Below are 20,295 nucleotides of genomic sequence, written 5' to 3'. Positions count from 1 at the left end.
AGTACCTGTCCGGAATCCATCATTGAGCAATAACTCCACTTCGATGTTGTCTCCTATTGGATGTGTATCTTCTTTGAAGTTTCCAAGTTTATTTATACTTGATATACATGGGGACAAGTATCGAGTTGGTGTACAATACTAAAATTAAGATACACTTTTTTTTAAAAAGGAGTCATTTTAAAATAACATAATTGATTGACAAGACATAGACAGATTTGGTACGAGAGGTGCTGGGGTAGGGGTAAGAATAAAATTACATCGAAGTAGAAATAACAAGGTAGGGGAAGTCGCTTCTTGACAATCTGCACAGGATATGGCTTCCAGGGTTAAGAACATAAGCAGTGCCTCTGCTGGGTCAGACCAGAAGTCCATCATGCCCAGCAGTCCGCTCACGCGGCAGCCCATCAGGTCCAGGATCTGTATAGTAATCCTCTATACCCTTCTATCCCCTTTTCCTTCAGGAAATTATCTAATCCCTTCTTGAACCCCAAAACCAATCACTGCCTGGCTGGCCTGGAACTTCCTCTCCGACGTTAGAATTGACGTTGGAGGTGAAGTCTTGTGGGCCCGGCGCTTATACACGCCAGGCCTGGCTCGGGGAAGCAGCAGGGAGAAATCGGCGTGGTGGCTTTGCTTTGAGGAGGTAGGGAAAGAATCGGGGAAGTGGAGAAATCGGCACGATGGCTTGGAGGGGACTGGGGGAGAAAGAAAGGCAGGCAGGCAGGGAGAGAGAGAAAGAAAGGCAGAAATAAAGGGGGGCAAGGGGAGAGAGAAAGAAAGGCAGACAGAAAGAGGGGGGCAGGGGTAGAGAGAAAGAAAGGCAGAAATAAAGAGGGGGCAAGGGGAGAGAGAAAGAAAGGCAGAAAGAAAGAAATATTGGCTTTACAGAAGAAGGAAGTGCAATCAGAGACTCATGAAATCACCAGACTAAAAGGTAGGAAAAATGATTTTATTTTCAATTTAGTGATCGAAATGTGTCTGTTTTGAGAATTTAGATCTGCTGTCTATATTTTGTACTATGGCCCCCTTTTACTAAACCGCAATAACGGTTTTTAGCGCAGGGAGCCCATCAGCATTGAGAGCAGCACAGGGCATTCAGCGCAGCTTCCTGTGCTAAAAACTGCTATGGCAATTTAATAAAAGGCGAGGAGGTATATTTGTCTATTTTTGTATAGTTGTTACTGAGGTGACATTGCATATTTTAAACTCATCTGCCTTGACCTCTGAAAAAAAAACCCGAATACAAATGATAATTAACATTTTCTCTGCGTACAGTGTGCTTTGTGTTTTTTTTAAATTTTATTGTTAGTAGATCATTTTGACTTGGTCATTTTAAAAGTAGCTCGCAAGCCAAAAAAGTGTGGACATACCTGCTCTAGACTATTTCTAGGTCATCTCCTTTTTACCTCTCTTACTGATGATATATTCATTCCTGTTAACATAATACAGTCACGTAAGACTCGGAACTCCTTCTTGGTGTTCCCGAAAGCCTGTAATCTTGATTCACCATTGAAATCGTTTTAAGTGTCCTGGTAGTCTTTACTAAATTTATGGCCTCATATGATCTTCTGCTACAACCATTTCTCAATGGTCTCGCAGAGTTATTTTACTTCTTGTTTTTGCTAAGAGAAGAAGAGTTAAGGGCTACTCCAGAACAGCAGAGTAGTTGATCTGTTTGACTTTTTCTGCCATTATGCTTCTATATTTCTGTAGGAAATGTGGTGTGCTTTTCTTCCACACACAAGATTTTATACTGTGTTTATGTAAGATTTTGCTGATCCTCTGGTATTATGCTTTTGTCAAGCAATTTTATTTTTCCTCATTTTGTTTTTCTCCATTGCGTTCTTATCTGTGCTACATTGAGGTTTTGTCCTCATGAGAAAACATTGAGGTTTTCCTCACGATATAATGTGAGAAAACATTGAGGTTACCTTTTCTGCTCATGTTTTCTGATATTGCTAACACTTTTTTCTAAAAATATCTCTATTGCTTCCTAAGAAGATTCTATTCAGCACCTTAACTTGGCAGACACCTTACGTTCAGTTGATGCTACTAGCTCAGGAATAATTTATTGATAATTTGGGATAACGCATGGCTAAATTCATGTTACCCATGTTTCCTCTTCTATATTGAAGCAAAAGTGTACAGGAGTCCAGTGACACCGGTTTGTTACTTTGGTTTTCCTGTCACCTTCTTAAGTACTCCTGAGGGAAGTGGTGGAGAGGAAAACGGTGACAGAATTCAAAAAATTGTGGGATAAAAATAGAGGATCTCTAATTAGAAAATGAAGGATGTAAAGTAAAATGTGGAGACAAAATATTTTTTAGATATATTAGTGAAAGGAAGATGTGCAAAACTGGCATTGTGAGACTCAAAGGTAAAGGGGAGGAATATGTAGAACAGGCCTGCACAACTCTGGTCCTCGAGGGCCGAATCCAGTCAGGTTTACGGGATTTCCCCAATGAATATGCATTGAAGCAGTGCATGCAAATAGATCTCATGTATATTCATTGGGGAAATCCTGAAAACCTGGCCTGGCGAGGGCCGAAGTTGTGCAGGCCTGATGTAGAAGCTGATAAAGAAAAGGCTGAATTGCTTAATAAATATTTCTGTTCTGTGTTCATGGCTATAGATCCAGGAGTGGGACTACAGAAAACAAATGTGAATAGGGATTGTAGAGTGATAGACCACGATCGATTTTCAAAGGGTTGTGTTCGTGAGGTAGACAAAGCAATGGGGCTGGGTGGTGTACATCTGAGGGTGCTGAAGGAACTTGGGGAAGTTCTGGTGGCACCGCTGACTGACCTTTTCAATGCTTCTCTAGAGCTGGAAGTGGTACCGGAGGACTGGAGAAGGGCGGATGTGGTCCCTTTGCACAAAATTAGAAGTAAAGAAAAAGTAGGGTCTGACTTCTGTGGTAAGCAAATTAATGGAAATGCTTTTAAAACACAGAATGGTGAGTACCTGATTGTAAAAACCGCTTAGATAACCTTGATAGGCGGTATATAAAATCCTAATAAACTTGAAACTTGAAGTTTCTGGAATCCAGTGGATTACAGGCCTGGAGGCAACATGGATTCACTAGAGGTAGGTCTTATCAGACAAATCTGATCAATTTCTTTGACTGGGTAAGCAGAGAATTGGATAGAGGATGTGCGCTAGATGTGATGTATTTAGATTTTAGCAAAGCTTTTGACAGTGTTCCACACAGACATCTGATAAATAAACTGAGTGCCCTTGGGAGGGGTCCCAAAGTGACGGGCTGGGTCAGGAACTGGTTGAGTAGAAGGCGACAGAGGGTAGTTCAAAGAAGATGGGAGATCATTACATCAGACCTCTGGGTGCTGTCCATCATCAGGGAAGGATATTCTCTTTATTTCATCCAGGTTCCACCAGATCTACCTCCAAGAGAGTATCCTTCCAATCCATCCCAGCCCTTCTTCTTCTTCAGGAAGCTCAAGCTCTGCTTTGTCTCCGTGCCATTGAGGAGGTTCCACTGGAACAGCAGAGCAGGAGGGTTTACTCCTGTTACTTCCTAGTTCTGAAGAAAAAGTGCGATCTGCGACCCTTTATGGATCTCAGAGCCCTCAACAAATTTCTTGTCAGGGAGAAAGTTTGAATTACATTACATTACATTAGTGACTTCTATTCTGCTCGTATCTTGCAGTTCTAGGCGGATTACAAAAGAAGCTAACTGGACATTTCCAGGAAAATTACAGTTTAGGAATTAGGATTACAAAGAAGATAACTGGACATTTCCAGGAAATTTGCAATTTAGGGAGCTGTATACATGGTTGATACTTTGGAGAGAAAAAAGAAGCTAACTGGACATTTCTGGAAAATTACAGTTTAGGAATTAGGATTACAAAGAAGATAACTGGACATTTCCAGGAGATTTGCAATTTAGGGAGCTGTATACATGATTGATACTTTGGAGAGAAAAAAAAAATTACAAGAGAGGGTGAGACTTTGAGGGGGGATTTACAGGGAGGGGAAAGGACAAGGGGAAGAGTTAAAATATCTGAATAAATTTTTTGAATAGCAGAGTTTTTATTCCTTTTCGAAATGATTTGAAGTCGCTCGTTGTTGTCAGCAAGTTGGAGATGGAGTGGTCAAGTTTTGCTGCCTGCATCGCTAGTAAGTTGTCAAACATCTTCTTGCGCCGAGTACCTTTGAATGGGAGGTAGGCAAATGGGGTCTGAGTTCTTCTTTGTCTAGTGGTAAGGTTCTGATTTAGGTGGTTGTTTAGGTAAGTGGAGGCAGTGCCATTTAATGCTTTGAATAATAGACAGTATAGTTTGAATTGAATTTGTGCTTGTATTGGTAACCAGTGTGAGTCTAGGTAAGCAGTGGTGATGTGGTCATATTTACTTAGCGAATAGATCAATCTGAGAGCTGTGTTTTGTACAGTCTGTAGTTGTTTTATCATGTTTGCAGGGCATGGTAGATAGAGGATGTTGCAATAGTCCACTAGACCTAGGACTAGGGATTGGACTATGAGCCTATATTGCTCTATGTCGAAGAATTTTCTTATTTTTCATAGATTTCTCATGGTTAAAAATGCTTTCTGGGTAGTCTTGTTAATTTTGACCTGCATTGTGCAGCATCTATCTATCATCACTCCTAGGAGTTTAAGATCGGACTGTATAGGGTATTTGGTGGCATCAATTTCTAATTCTGAAATGGAAGGGGTTTTGGCCTTTTCGAGCAAAATAAATTTTGTTTTGTCTGAGTTTAGTTTCAGTTTGTGGTCTATCATCCATTTTTCCACTGCATCTAGTGTTTTTTTCAGTTTTTCTGTTGAGGTGGTATCTTAGCTGAAAGATGTTACATTTAGGTTATCTAGAATGGTCCAAAGGGAGGATATAAAGAGGTTGAAGAGCGTAGGTGACAGTGGTGACCCTTGTGGAACTCCACAGGGGTTAGACCATGGTTTTGATTTAAGACCGTTTGATTTTACTCGGTAAGTTCTTGATTTAAGAAATCCTTGGAACCAGTTGTATACCCTGCCTGAGATCCCTGTGGCTTCAAGTATCTGTAGTAGTATGGAGTGGTCAACCAGGTCAAATGCAGCAGAGAGCTCAAGTTGAATTATCAGCATCCTTCTGCCTTTGCTAAGGTGCTGTCGGGCTGTGTCTAGTAGGGTTTGCTAGTAGTGACTCTGTGCTATGGTTGGATCTGAACCCTGATTGTGAGGGATGAAGTAGGTTGTGGTCTTCCAGGTAGTTAGTGAGGTATTGAGCAACTAGTCCTTCTGTTAGTTTAACGTATATTGGTATTGAAGCGATGGGTCTGTAGTTGGAGGGGATATCTATTGAGCCTTTATGATCTTTAACAATTGGGGTAATTATGATCTCTCCTAGGTCCTGTGGGAATAGACCTTCTGTGAGCGTGGTTTGTATCCATTGCATGAGGCTAGCTCTAAATTTGGGGGAGGCATTTGTTATCAGATATGTGGGACAGTTGTTCAGGTCGCATGATGCTTGACTGTATTTTTTGTAGAGTCGGTTCATATCAGACCAATGTACTACTGGGAAGTTGGTCCAGTTTCTGTCAGCTGCTATGGCTTCTCCTATTGCAGGGTTTGTTATTATCTCATCGAGGTGTGTTGATGAAGGTGGTCCTGATCTTAGTAATCTTGTTTTTGGAAGTGGTCTGCAAGTTGGGATGCTGTTGGTGGATGGTTTCCTTGTGCGGCTAGGAAAGGTTTGATATCAGTGAGGTTTTTTACTAGTTTGAATAGTTTTTTTGTGTCTAGGGCCTCCTTGCTGACCAGTTTGGAATAGTAAGCTTTTCGTTTTTCCTTGAGTTTGACCTTATATTGTTTTGTTAGGCTTCTTCATGCTATTTTAGTGTGTTCTTGGTTCTTTTTTTTCCAGTCTCTTTTCAGTTGTCTGTAATGCTTTTTGAGTTGGAGAATTTCGGTATCGAACCATTTGTCAGACGGTCTGCAGATTCTGTATTTTGATTTTACTGGTGCTAGCTCATTCAGGATTGTTTCACTTAAGGTTCGCCATTAGGATATGAATTCTTTGGGGTCTTTGGTATCGATTGCAAGGTCTGCTTAGTCCCAGAATGTGGTGGGTTCAATTTTTTTGCGGGTTTTGTGGGGTTGATGTTTGTTATTGCATTGAGCCCAGTTTATGTTGAAGGTGTATTTATAATGCTCTGACCAGAGGAAGGGGTGCCAGGCCCCGTTTGAGATGTGGATTTCAGGTGTGTGAGGGTGTTGGGTCATGTATGCAGCGATATCTAGTTGGTGGCCTTTGTCATGTGTGGGTTGGGGGTTAAGAATCTGGTAGGTTAGTGCTTTGAGGTATAATAGTATATTTTCAACTTGTTTGGAGGTGTGGTCTTCTAGGTGTCTCTAGCATCATTATACTCCCTTCTAGATCAGAACAATTGGTTATGTTCTCTAGATCTCAAAGAGGCTTGCACTCTTGACAGTTCCTCAGATTTTGGGTGGTAAATCTGCATTTTCAGTACAGAGTGCTACCTTTCGGCCTGGCTTTACCTCCAAGAGTGTTCACCAAGTGCCTAGTCAGCTCTGCGGAACAATGGGCTCCAGGTGTTCCCGTACCTGGCTCATCAAGGATTCAACATCTCAAGGGGTTATTATAGCAACCCAATGGACTACGTGGTTCCTACAAAGTTTGGGGTTCGAAATCAACTTTCCCAAATCCCAGCTACAGCCCTCAGAATTTTACAGTTCATCGGAGCTGTCCTGGATACTGTCCGACTCAGAGCATTCCTTCCTCAAAAAGTCAGGATGCTTTCATTCATCTCTGCCACAAAGTGTCTTCCGAACCCTTTTGCCTTCCCTCCACTCAAGGGCACTCAACGCAAAAAGATGTTTGATAACCTTCTGGCGTCGCAAGCAGCAAAACTTAACCACTCCATCTCCAACCTGTTGACGGCAACGGGCGACTTCAAAACTTTTTGAAAAGAAATCAAAACCCTACTTTTCAAAAAATTTATCCAGATATCTTAACCCAACCCTTCCCCCTCCTCCTAGATAAATTCTCCCCCAAAACCTCCACTTAAATAATCTCTTCCTCCCCAAAACACCAACCAAGTATTCAGATCCCTGAAATATAACGTAATCTTATTTATACTCTAACTGTAATCTATTTGTTATATCACACAGTAACGTACAGTCAATTTAATATCCAATTTGCAAGTTCTTCCGGAATTAATCCAGGTACCTCTCCTCCCTTGTAACCAAAAAAAAAAAACAAAAAAAAAAAAACTGTTGTAATTTCACTGGAAATATCAAGTTAGCTCTTTTGTAATCCGCCTTGAACTGCAAGGTATAGGCAGAATAGAAGTCCCTAATGTAATGTAATTTCTGCAAGATACATGATGGTTCTCCTAGGTCACAAGGCCTTGACAGTTCACGTGATTCATTTTGTCAGACTTCACCTCAGAATTCCTCATCTCAGAATTCTGGCATCTCAGTGGGCGCAGGCTTGCAACCCACTCTCTCAACACATTACAGTCACTCCTTCATTGAGAGTCTCTCCACTGGTGGATGCTCTCTTCCAATCTCTCCAGAGGTTTACTGTTTCAAACTCCCCTTCATCAGAAAGTCCTCACAACAGATTCCTTGACCTATGCTTGGGGGGCTCATCTCGACGGTCTCTGTACTCAAGGCCATTGGTCCAGCACGGATCGTCAGTGTCATATCAATCTGTTGGAACTCAGAACGATCTTCAATGCTCTCAAAGCTTTTCAGCATCTACTCCACGACCAGGTAGTCCTCATTCGGACAGACAACAAAGTAGCCATGTACTACGTCAACAAGCAGGGAGGCACAGGATCTCTCCCTCTTTGCCAGGAAGCTCAACAACCCATCACAACACCTTCCTGAAAGCAGTTTATATTCAAGGAGAGAAAAACTGGCGGACAAATTGAGTCGTCTTCTGCAACCTCACGAATGGACACTCAATTCCTTACCTCTCCATCACATTTTTTTCTCAGTGGGGGACTCCTCAGATTGATCTCTTTGCGTCTACCCACAACCACAAACTGCCTCAGTTCTGCTCCAGGATATACTCTCCTCATTGCCTCGAGGCAGATGTTTTCCTTCTGGAATGGATGAATCAGTTTCTCTATGCATTCCCCCTTCCCCCCCCCCCCATTTTCTCTGACTCTCAAGACTCTTGTCAAACTCAAACAGGAGCATGCCACCATGATTCTGATCGCTCCTCGGTGGCCCAGGCAACCTTGGTTCTCCCTTCTACTTAAACTCAGCAGCAGGGAGCCAATGCTTCTACCAGTTTTTCCATCTCTGCTTACAGAGAGTCATCCCAACCTGCAGTCTGTACACCTGACAGCTTGGTACCTCTCAACCTAACTGCCACTCTACAATTCTCTCAATCTGTACAAGACATTTTAGAGGCTTCTAGAAAGCCTACAACTAGGCAATGCTACAATAAGATATGGACAAGATTTTCTGCTTGGTGCACCATTCATCACAAGGAGCCTCAATCTACCTCCTTGTCTTCCGTCTTAGATTATCTTCTGCACTTATCTACCTCTGGTCTCAAGTCTACATCCATTCGAGTCCATCTTAGTGCAATTGCTGCTTTCCATCAGCCTATCGTAGGGAAACCCCTTTCTGCTCATCCTGTGGTTTCCAGATTTATGAAAGTACTTTTCAATGTCAAACCGCCTCTCAAACCCCACCTCCAGTGGTTTGGGATCTCTATGTTGTTCTTGTTCAGTTGATGAAGCCTCCATTTGAACCAATGTCTACGGCTCATCTGAAATATCTCACTTGGAAAGTGGTGTTTCTCATTGCCCTCACATCTGCTCGAAGAGTCAGTGAGCTGCAAGCTTTAGTTGCTGATCAACTTTTCACAGTTTTCCATCATGACAAGGTGGTCCTCTGTACTCATCCTAAATTCTTACCTAAAGTGTTTTCAGAATTTCATCTCAACCAATCTATTGTACTTCCAGTTTTTTTTCCAAGGTCTCATTCTCATCCTGGAGAATCAGCTCTTCATACTCTGGACTGTAAATGTGCTTTGGCCTTCTACTTAGAACACATGAGACCACACAGATCTGCTCCTCAACTTTTTGTCTCCTTCGATCCAAACAATTTGGAACATCCAATTTCTAAGCATACCATCTCCAACTGGATGGCTGCTTGTATCTCTTTCTACTATGCCCAGGCTGGACTGCATCTACAGAGTCGAGTCACAGCCCACAAAGTCAGAGCCATGGCGGCTTCAGTAGCTTTCCTCAGAGCCACTCCTATTGAGGAAATTTGCAAAGCTGCCACCTGGTCCTCGATTCATACTTTTACCTCTCATTATTGTCTGGATGTTTTCTCCAGACAGGATGGCTATTTTGGCCAGAGAGTATTGTAAAATTTATTCTCCTAAATTGCCATCACTCCCACCATCCCATTCTGGTTAGCTTGGACGTCACCCATATGTGAGAATGGGCTGCCTGTTTGTCCTGGGATAAAGCACAGTTACTTACCGTAACAGGTGTTATCCAGGGACAGGAGGCAGCTAATCTCACAACCCACCCACCGCATGTGCGGTGCGGCAGACTCAAAACTTCTGAGTTTCTTCAAGCAAGTCTGCTTGTGAGGCTGTCCATATCGGGGCTCCGTGGATGATGTCACCCACATGTGAGAATAGCTGCCTGCTGTTCCTGGATAACACTTGTTACGGTGCTGCCTGCAGAGAAGATCGCAGTTATAGCGTCTTTGCAAACTGCTTTGAGCTGTTTCCTCTGCTGTGGTCTCGCCCCTCCTCTGACGTCAGAGGCAGGATCGCGGCGGAGGAAACAGCTTAAAGCAGTTTGCAAAGACACTATAACCGCAATCTTCTCTGTAAGCTGCACCTATAAGGTAAACGGTGCGGGGAGGCCAGGGTGGAAAACCGGACGCCGGGGGGGGGGGGGGAAATCAGTGCCAGGGGGAGGAAGCCGGTCAGTAGCACTTCCCGACTGACCCTCCCTCCTCACCCTCTGAAGCAGGTGCGGCAGTGGCCGGCCAGCAAGAGCAGTGCTACCATTCCTGCTTGAGGGGGGATGGTCCAAATCGGGAAAACAATTCAAATCTATTCACCCGAAGTGAATTGGTGAACCGATTCGAATCGGGCAGCACTAGTCTCCACCACCTCTTCTGGGAGACTGTTCCATGCATCTACCACCTTTCTGTAAAAAAAGTATTTCCTTAGATTACTCCGGAGCCTTCACCTCTACCTCTTAACTTCATCCTATACCCTCTCTTTGCAGAGTTTCTTTAAAATTAAAGAGACTCGACTCATGTGCATTTACATTACGTAGGTATTTAAACGTCTCTGAAGAACACTATCGTAGTGACAATTAAACAATAATTACAAAAAATGTCACTCACCATCAGTGGGCTATCTTTCTAAGATCTTTTTTTTTTTTTTTTTATTTCAGCTGGGAAGGATCAAAGAAGAGAAATTTCTGAGAAGAATAATATACCTATTTTGATTTCAATGTTAGATCTTACAGAAATAGCCCACTGCTGGTGAGTGACATTTTTTTGTAATTATTATTTAAACATCTCTATCATATCTCCCCTCTCCCATCTTTCATCCAAAGTATACAGATTGAGATCTTTAAGTCTGTCCCCATAAGCATTATGATGAGGACCACATACAATTTTAGAAGCCTTCCTCTGGACCGACTCCATCCTTTTTATATATTTTTGAAGGTGCAGCCTCCAGAATTGTAAATGAGGTCTCACCAGAGTCTCTCCACCACCTCTCTCGGGAGCGCATTCCAGGCATCCACCACCCTCTCCATAAAGTAGAATTTCCTAACATTGCCTTTGAATCTACTACCCCTCAACCTCAAATTATGTCCTCTGGTTTTACCATTTTCCTTTCTCTGGAAAAGATTATGTTCTACGTTAATACCCTTCAAGTATTTGAACGTCTGAATTATATCTCCCCTGTCTCTCCTTTCCTCTAGGGCAGGGATGTCCAACCTTTTGGCTTCCTTGGGCCACATTGGCCAAAAAAAATGATTCTGGGGCCGCACAAACGTGCAAACGCTGCAGCAAGACAGAGGAGGGAGCTGGCAAGACGGTAAACACCCTGGGGCAACAGAGGAAAACATTGCATCGCCTTTGACTAGGGCTGCACAAAATACTTCATGGGGCCGCAGGTTGGACACCCCTGTTCTAGGGTATACATATTCAGGGCTTCCAGTCTCTCCTCATATGTCTTCTGGCGCAAGCCTCCTGTCATTTTGGTCGCCCTCCTCTGGACCACTTCAAGTCTTCTTACGTCCTTCGCCAGATACGGTCTCCAAAACTGAACACAATGCTCCAAGTGGGGCCTCACCAATGACCTGTACAGGGGCATCAACACCTTCCTTCTACTGGCTACGCCTCTCTTTATACAGCCCAGCATCCTTCTGACAGCAGCCATTGCCTTGTCACACTGTTTTTTCGCCTTTAGATCTTCGGACACTATCACCCCAAGGTCCTTCTCCCCGTCCGTGCATATCAGCTTCTCTCCTCATAGCATATATGCCTCTTTCTGATTATTAATCGCCAAATGCATTACTCTGCATTTCTTTGCATTGAATTTTAGTTGCCAGACATTAGACCATTCCTCTAACTTTTGCAGATCCTTTTTCATATTTTCCACTCCCTCTTTTGTGTCTACTCTGTTACAAATCTTGGTATCATCTGCAAAAAGGCACACTTTTCCTTTTAACCCTTCAGCAATGTCACTCACAAACATATTGAATAGGATCGGCCCCAGTACCGAACCCTTTAGGGACTCCACTACTCACCTTTCCTTCCTCCGAGCGACCACAACCCTCTGGCGTCTGTCTGACAGCCAGTTTCTAACCCAGTTCATCACTTTGGGTCCTAACTTCAGCCCTTCAAGTTTGTTCAACAGCCTCCTATGAGGAACTGTATCAAAGGCTTTGCTGAAATCTAAGTAAATTACATCTAGCATATGTCCTTGATCCAGCTCTCTGGTCACCAAATCAAAAAATTCAATCAGGTTCGTTTGGCACGATTTACCTTTTGTAAAGCCAAGTTGCCTCGGATCCTGTAACCCATTAGATTCAAGGAAGTACACTATCCTTTCAGCAACATTTCCATTATTTTTCCAACAACTGAAGTGAGGCTCACCTGCCTGTAGTTTCCTGCTTCATCCCTGTGACCACTTTTATGAATAGGGACCACATCCGCTCTCCTCCAATCCCCAGGAATCACTCCCGTCTCCAGAGATTTGTTGAACAAGTCTTTAATAGGACTTGCCAGAACCTCTCTGAGCTCCCTTAGTATCCTGGGATGGATCCCGTCTGGTCCCATTGCTTTGTCCACCTTCAGTTTTTCAAGTTGCTCATAAAAACTCTCCTCCGTGAACGGCACAGAAGCTACTCCATTTTCTTGTAACTTTGCCAGACAATCTCGGTCCTTCTCTAGGATTTTCTTCTGTAAACACAGAACAGAAGTATTTGTTTAGCACATTTGCTTTTTCCTCATCACTCTCCACATATCAGTTCCCAGCATCTTTTAGTTTAGCAATTCCATTTTTCATTTTCCTCCTTTCACTAATATATCAGAAAAAATTTTTGCCTCCCTTATTAACATTTTTAGCCATTTGTTCTTCCGCCTGTGCTTTCACCAGACGTATCCCTCTCTTGGCTTCTTTCAGTTTCACCCTGTAGTCAGAGAGAGGTGGTAGAGAGTAAAACTGTGACTGAGTTCAAAGAGAACACAGAGGATCTAGAATCAGAAAATAATATTAAAAATTGAACCAAGGCCAGTACTGGGCAGACTTGCACGGTCTGTGTCTGTATATGGCCATTTGGTGGAGAATGGGCTGGGGAGGGCTTCAATGGCTGGGAGGGTGTAGATGGGCTGGAATAGGTTTTAACGGAGATTTCAGCAGTAGGAACCCAAGCACAGTACCGGGTAGAACTTTGGATTCTTGCCCAGAAATAGCTAAGAAGAAAAAATTAAAAAATTAAATTGAATCAATTTGGGCAGACTAGATGGACCATTCGGGTCTTTATCTGCCGTCATCTACTATGTTACTATGTCTTATACAGGGGCATCAATACCTCCTTTTTCTTACTAGCCATACCTCTCCCTATGCAACCTAGCATCCTTTCGAGCTTTCGCCGCCACCTTAAGATCATCACATACAATCACACACAAGACCTGCTCTTCTGTCGTGCACAAAAGCTCTTTACTCCCTAATCTGTACCGTTCCCTTGGGTTTTTGCAGCCCAAATGCATGACCTTGCATTTCTTAGCATTAAATTTTAGCTGCCAAATTTCAGACCATTCTTCAAGCTTCGCTAGGTGTTTCTTCATGTTATTCATACCATCTAGCATGTCTACTCTATTGCAGATTTTGGTATCATCCGCAAAGAGACAAATCTCACCCGACAATCCTTCAGCAATATCATTTATAACAATGTTAAAAAGGACAGGCCCAAGAACAGAAGCTTGAGGCACACCACTGGTAACATCCCTTTCCTCAGAGCGATCTCCATTGATCACTACCCTCTGTTGCCTTCCACTGAACCAGTTCTTGACCCAGCCCATCGCTTTGGGATCCGTCCCGAGGGCACTCAGTTAATTTATTAGACATCTTTGTGGAACACTGTTAAAGGTGCTAAAATCTAAATACACCACATCTAGGGCACATCCTCTATCTAATTCTCTGGTCACCCAGTCAAAGAAATTGATCAGATTTGTCTGACAAGACCTACTTCTAGTGAATCCATGTTGCCTCCGGTCCTTCCAGATTCCAGAAACTTCACCATTCTCTGTTTTAAAAGTGTTTCCACTAATTTGCTTACCACAGAAGTCAGACTTACCAGAGCTGCTGGGAAATTTCAGCACAAATTATTCGGTGCAAGGGGAGCGTTCCCTTTAGTGTATCACAAAGAGAGCTCATTAGAATACAAATGTAATGCATTTGCACAGGTTTCTTAGTGTCTACTACTGTGATTGGTAGCAATCACAGAGAAGCCTAGAAAAGATTCAAAGAAGAGCGACCAAGATGATAAAGGGGATGAACTCCTCTTGTATGAGGAAAAACTAAATAGGTTAGGGCTCTTGAGCTTGGAAAAGAATCGGCTGAGGAGAGATATGATCGAAGTCTACAAAATCCTGAGTGGTGTAGAATGGGTACAAGTAGATTGATTTTCTACTGCATCAAGATTTACAAAGACTAGGGGACACTCAATAAAGTTATGGAGTAATGCTTTTAAAACCAATAGGAGAAAATATTTTTTCAGAGAATAATTAAACTCTGGAATGCATTGCCAGAGGGTGTGATAAGAGCAGTTACTGTAGCTGGTTTAAAAAAAGGTTTGGACAAGTTCCTGGAGGAAAGTCCATAAACTGCTGTTGAGACAGATGTGGGAGAAGCCACTGCTTGCCCTGGATTGGTGGCATGGAATGCTGCTACTATTTGGATTTTTGCTAGGTACTAGTGACCTGGATTGGCCTTCATGAAGATGGGATACTGGGCTAAATGGACCATTGGTCTGATCCAATAAGGCTATTATGTTCGTATAATAAGGACAGCTTTACATGCGAGTAAGAGTGTTTTAATGGCTCTTACTGGCACAGAAAGCTTTAGAGCATCAGGTCTCAGAGTTTTAAATTGGATGCAGTAGGTAACAGAGAGACAGTGGGGATTATTTGAGTGGTGAAACAGTCAAATATGTGTTGTGTGGCAGAAAATATGTGTTATATGTATTGCACTGTTCTGCACCAATTGTAAGCATTTGAGAAGAGCAGTGGGAAGTCCTGCATAAATGGAGTTGTCTAGTCAAGTCTAGATGTCACATGTCTGAAAATTGTCCTCTCACATAACATTTAGAGCAGAGTCTCAAAGTCTCTCCTTGAGGGCCGCAATCCAGTCGGGTTTTCAGGATTTCCCCAATGAATATGCATGAGATCTTTGTGTATGCACTGCTTTCAATGCATATTCATTGGGGAAATCCTGAAAACCCGACTGGATTGCAGCCCTCAAGGAGGGGCTTTGAGATCCCTGATTTAGAGGATGTGAACTTAGGGCCATGTTCAGGTCGTGGGATGAAAGTTGCATACATAGATGCTGTCTTGCTTCCATGGCACTTTATACATTTGGTAAGTATTAAAACATAAGTACTTGTATCCTTTCTCTTTGAAAATCGCCATGGAGTTCATTGGTGAAAAAAAATAATAATTTTGTCCCAAAACATATAGTTTGAAATTGCATGTGTTCTGCAATCTGATTCTAAACTCAAGAAATTAAGTGAATGTATTTGCTACTTTCACAGAAAACTTCCTCCTGTTTACACTAGTTTGAAGTATATTCATGTATTACAATGCAATTTTTAATATTTTTGTTGATTTTTCAGATATAACAGAATAGCTCGGGAATGGACTCAGAAGTATGCAATGTAATTAAAGAAAATACTGAATAACCTCTACCAGTAGGGGAACGCTGAAAGAGAAAATCCATTTGATTTCCATTTGACTGCTTTCTATGAGCCTACGCCACATCTTCCCCTGTGCACATGTTTACCTGATACAGCAGTGTTGCGTGTTGTATATACTTGGAATAACAGAATAGGCACTGTATTCCCCCAGTGTCATCATTTGACTCTTTTAAAGATCTGTGTGTGAGAAGCCAGTTCTTCAACTATAACTTTGTTCTGAGAGTAAAAGCATTCCTTGTCAACTAAAAACAGGAATAATAAAGATGAGATTTCATGTGCTGTTGGGGTCAGCTCCACTTATCTGAGATGGATTTTTAAAAGTGGAACTCTTTTAAACTCATAATAATTGAGAAAAGCAAGATGAACACAAAGCTGTTCTACATTCATTTTAATCTAAAAGGCCCATGCTTAGCTATGTTATGACCAGTATAATTAAACTGTACCCACATCGTGTTTCAGATCTAAGTTTAATTGGTCAGCATTTAAATGGCTCGGAGCTAATGTGCATCAAGTGATGTTGATTTATTTCAACTTTTTTGTCCCTCATACCTTTTGAGTTTGTATGTGGTTTCTTAGTTAATACATAGCTAATAGCTCTTTTCCTTATTTTTTATGTGCTTCGGACTGGATACAAGGACAAATATTGATTTGACAGAAAAATTCTGTATATTTAAAAACTCAAGGGCTCCGTTGGAGCTTGTACATTCAAGAATGGTTAATCTGTGTAATAAACTGATTATGACAGTCATTACATATGAAGTTGTATGAATAAGGGCTTTTTTATTTTTGCTGTGATTGTATAAGTAATCTAATATTTATGATGAACTAACTTTGGTTTAAACCTCTAAAAATCTGGAGAAAGCTGTACATGTAGGATAATCACTTGAAATGTGTCTGCACCTCACTAGGATAAAGCTTAATGCTATGATTACAAATTGTTAGATAGCAATAGGAAATACCAACTGTGACCTCTCTGGTGCTACAATAGCAAGCAAAGATGACCATGCCAGTGTTTGTGGTGTTCTCCAAGACATGCACTACAGCGATAGAGTAAAATCTACATTGACTCTTATGTCCATATTTTAAGAAAAGATTTAGGGAGGTCACCAACAGGGCCCCTTGTGTATCTTTATAGGCAGTCTTCTGCATAATTAGCTAGAAAGTGCTAGAAGATACTTTGTTACACAACTCTATGGCCTTTTCACACACACAACAATAATCGCTTCTAGTGTGACAGACACATTATTCCTTAACATTCAGGTAGTCAATCTATTCCCTTGAGAATTCTTGTAGAGAGTCTCAGCATTTTTTTTACTCTACCTCCCATCTCTCTGGGCTGTCCTCTATAAGTGAGATGATAGAAGCCTGTCTCTTCTGCTCGTGTTTATTTTTCTATTAAATTTAGTTTTTACTTACCCTTTGCAATAATCCCAATATGGGGACATCTCTGGCTGAGAGAGAGATCTGCATCCAAGGGATAGACTGCCTTGCAGTGCACCCCCTTCGACAGGCTGCACTAACAGTCTGGGAGCTCAGGGATCAGTCCCTTGGGAGCAAAACTCACCCCCGATTCTGTCCATAGTGGGCTTGAGTGCAGGCTGAATGGGTATATGGTGTTTTTCCAAGATCAGGGCCGACTGCTTTTCTCCCTCTGCACGCAGGGTTCTGGTAGGGGTTGAGATCTCCAGCCGGTCGGGCCCAAGAGGCAGGCTGAAGAGACCAGATTCCAGGCTTGTTTGAAGCAGAAGTTCTCCCTGTAAGCTGTCTGTAGCTTCACTACAAGCAGCCCCAGCACACAGCATGGCACAGTGAGTTACAGGCTGACAACCTTTTAATATAAAATCAATGGTGGGGAATCTTCAAAAGTGGAATTTTGGGGGTTCTGGGGTTAGGTTCTCTCACCTCTAAAATCCCCAAATTGCTAGTTTTTGGACCCAAGTGTAGCTCTCCAATGCTAAAATCGCTGCTTTGGCAGCCATCTTTGATTTTCCAATTTGCAAACAAAAGCCTCTATTTGCCTCAAAACACCTCAATTTTGATTAATAAAGGTGTGATGTACTCCTCATGCCAAGATACCTTGGATTTGTGTCAGATTTGCTCTGGATGGTTGTCTGAGGATCGTCCGTGTCCCATGTGCCACGTGGGGTGGGGTGGGAGCCATTAGCTTAGCCTCCTTTAGTTCCTCAGGAGGTATTAGTGCCCAGATGGTGCAAGGACCAGGCAAAAAGTCCAGGTTTGAGCCAAGGAACAGCAAAAATGCATCCCCAGTGAAGCACAGCTATGCCACTGCCGCAAAACCCCAGAAAGGAGTTTGTGAGCATCTGCAGAGGCTATCTGGATGACCTGAGCAGGGATTTCCCCCTGAATTCATCAATATGATGTTTGAAACGTATATGATTAACAAGGGACCACATGGAACCCTTGGGGATTGCAGTCATGCTGGTGCCATGTTTCCCCACTAAGAACGCAATTCTTAGCAACAGTGACAAGCGCAAGTAGGGAAGGTCCACTTTAAGGAGGACCGGGGATGACTAGGGCTCTATTTCATTGTCCTTACTGTCTCAGTCTGGGTCCTCAGTAGCAGGCAATGCTGTTTCATGTCTAGGAGGGCCGGATCTGGATCTAGTGGAGGCCTTTGATCTCTGAGAGGACCTGATTGTGTGCAGGCTGTTTAAGCCCTCAGTGCTTTTGGAAAAAAGAGGGCATTCTCTTTCTGGGAGAACAGAAGAAGAGATATCTTTCTGAGAGAAGTAGAAGACATATCTCTGGGTTCAAAGGATGTTTGAAGCAGTTCCCCTAAAAATCATATCTATATATAGAGAGGAAAAGTCTAAGGTAACAGTCTTTTTGAGAGGTGAGGGAAGAGGACATTCTCTTTCTGGGAGAACAGGAGAGGAAGACACATTTTTCTGAGCGGAGAGGCACAGAAGACATATCTCTGGGTTAAGTATATGTTATTTTGATCTGAGCTTTGATAAGTTTGGAGATGAAAGCTAAATTGTAGGCCCCCTTATATAGACAGTTTAGATCTTAAAAGAGCAAATTTTACTTAGCTAGTCTCCATAGAATAAAAGTCTTAAGTTTTTAAGCTTGAACTTCCTTCTAGAGATAGAAACATAGAATATGATGGCAGAAAAGGGCCTTCGGTCCAACAAGTCTGCCCACTCAAATAACCCTCCCCTCCAAGTTCTTCTTTGAAGTGAGCCCGCGTGTTGATCCCATTTGTTCGTAAAGTCAGTCACGTTACTGGCCTCAACTACCTGAAGTGGAAGTTCAACGGTCAACCACCCTTTCGGTGAAGAAGTATTTCCTAGTGTCACTATGGAATTTCCCGCCCCTGATTTTTAGCGATGCCCTCTTGTCGCTGTAGGGCCTGTAAGGAAGAAGATGTCTTCTTCCACCTCAATACGGCCAGTAATGTATTTGAACGTCTCTATCATGTTACCCCTCTCTCTGCGTTCCTCGAGAGAGATGGTCTCTGACAGGCAGAGTAGGGTCTGGCTTGTCTTCATTCTCACCAAACCCTAGCTCATTTCTTTATAGTCTTAATTTATAGTCAGTTATTCTAATTAGGATAACAGGAGAATTCTTTATTATATATTCATACTATCTTTCAAGAATCAAACACTAAATAAGCATGCAATATAACCCTAAGGCTCTCTAAGAGATATTGGGTTGTATCAATAGACGTTTCGTCAGCCGAAAGCCTGAAGTCATAATGCCGTTGTACAGGGCCATGGTGAGACCTCATCTGGAGTACTGTATGCAATTCTGGAGACCACATTACAGTAAAGATGTGCGCAGAATTGAATCGGTTCAGCAGACGGCCACCAGGATGATCTCGGGGCTCAAGGGTCTCTCGTACGAAGAGAGACTGAACAAATTGCAGCTCTACACTCTCGAGGAACGTAGGGAGAGGGGAGACATGATTGAAACATTTAAGTACCTCACGGGACGTGTCGAAGTGGAAGATGATATTTTCTTTCTCAAGGGACCCTCGGCCACAAGAGGGCACCCGCTCAAACTCAGGGGCGGAAAATTTCATGGCGACACCAGAAAGTATTTCTTCACAGAGAGAGTGGTTGATCATTGGAACAAGCTTCCAGTGCAGGTGATCGAGGCAGACAGCGTGCCAGACTTTAAGAATAAATGGGATACCCATGTGGGATCCCTACGAGGGTCAAGATAAGGAAATCGGGTCATTAGGGCATAGACAGGGGGTGGATAAGCAGAGTGGGCAGACTTGATGGGCTGTAGCCCTTTTCTGCCGTCATCTTCTATGTTTCACTTGAGAAATAAAAAGAAAACTATAATCATCAGAGATTTGTTAAATCCTGTAGAATTTTGGACCCATTTTGATATGATGTTTAATTTTAAATCAGAGGTAGAGTTCAATTTAAACTGGGAAAATATAGTAAGTATGTATTAGACAAAATCGCATATTTGAAGAAACAGAAAAAGAGACACCATATAATCGATGGTTGATATGATGCTGAATTAGTGTTATAGTGTGTGGCACGACAATTAGAGATACTCTGGAATAAATCAAAGAAGGAAAATGATAAAGTAATATGGAGATCAAAGATAAAAGAACAATTAAAGAAAAACGTCGTATTTTCTATTCTAATAAAATAGGACCATCTACTGCAAATAGTAAAGAGCTCTTTAAACTGGTCAATACATTATTTGATGTTGACCAGTTTAAACGGTCTTCTGCTAATGTACCATCTGAGAGCCTAGCCTCCTATTTTAGAACAAAAATCTGTAATTTGAGAATACCCTTTCAGGGACCAGTAGCTAACCATCTAACCAATGTTGATTCCATTACTAGGA

At 42.3% G+C, this 20,295-nt stretch overlaps 1 protein-coding gene across 11 annotated transcripts in view; it reads left to right on the top strand.

Annotated features, from left to right (window-relative positions):
• Positions 1-16,221, top strand: part of UBE2D2 (ubiquitin conjugating enzyme E2 D2) — a 152,757-nt gene extending 136,536 nt beyond the window's left edge. For 7 of the 11 annotated variants that reach the window (XR_004537462.1, XR_004537460.1, XR_004537459.1 and 4 more), the window contains one exon: positions 15,382-16,221. Coding sequence is in view for 2 of the 11 variants with exons in the window: in XM_033926975.1 (XP_033782866.1) it covers positions 15,382-15,427 (46 nt within the window). In the remaining 9 variants the exon portion in view is untranslated. Of the gene's footprint in view, positions 1-2,502; positions 2,918-10,425; positions 10,517-15,381 lie in introns of those variants that run through there. The other 4 variants (XM_033926977.1, XR_004537463.1, XR_004537464.1 and 1 more) reach the window with 4 other exon arrangements.
• Positions 16,222-20,295: the final 4,074 nt, after the last annotated feature.

The sequence above is a fragment of the Geotrypetes seraphini genome, chromosome 18 (assembly GCF_902459505.1).
Source record: "Geotrypetes seraphini chromosome 18, aGeoSer1.1, whole genome shotgun sequence".
Lineage (NCBI taxonomy): Eukaryota > Metazoa > Chordata > Amphibia > Gymnophiona > Dermophiidae > Geotrypetes > Geotrypetes seraphini.
This window is presented reverse-complemented; position numbering and strand designations above follow the sequence as displayed.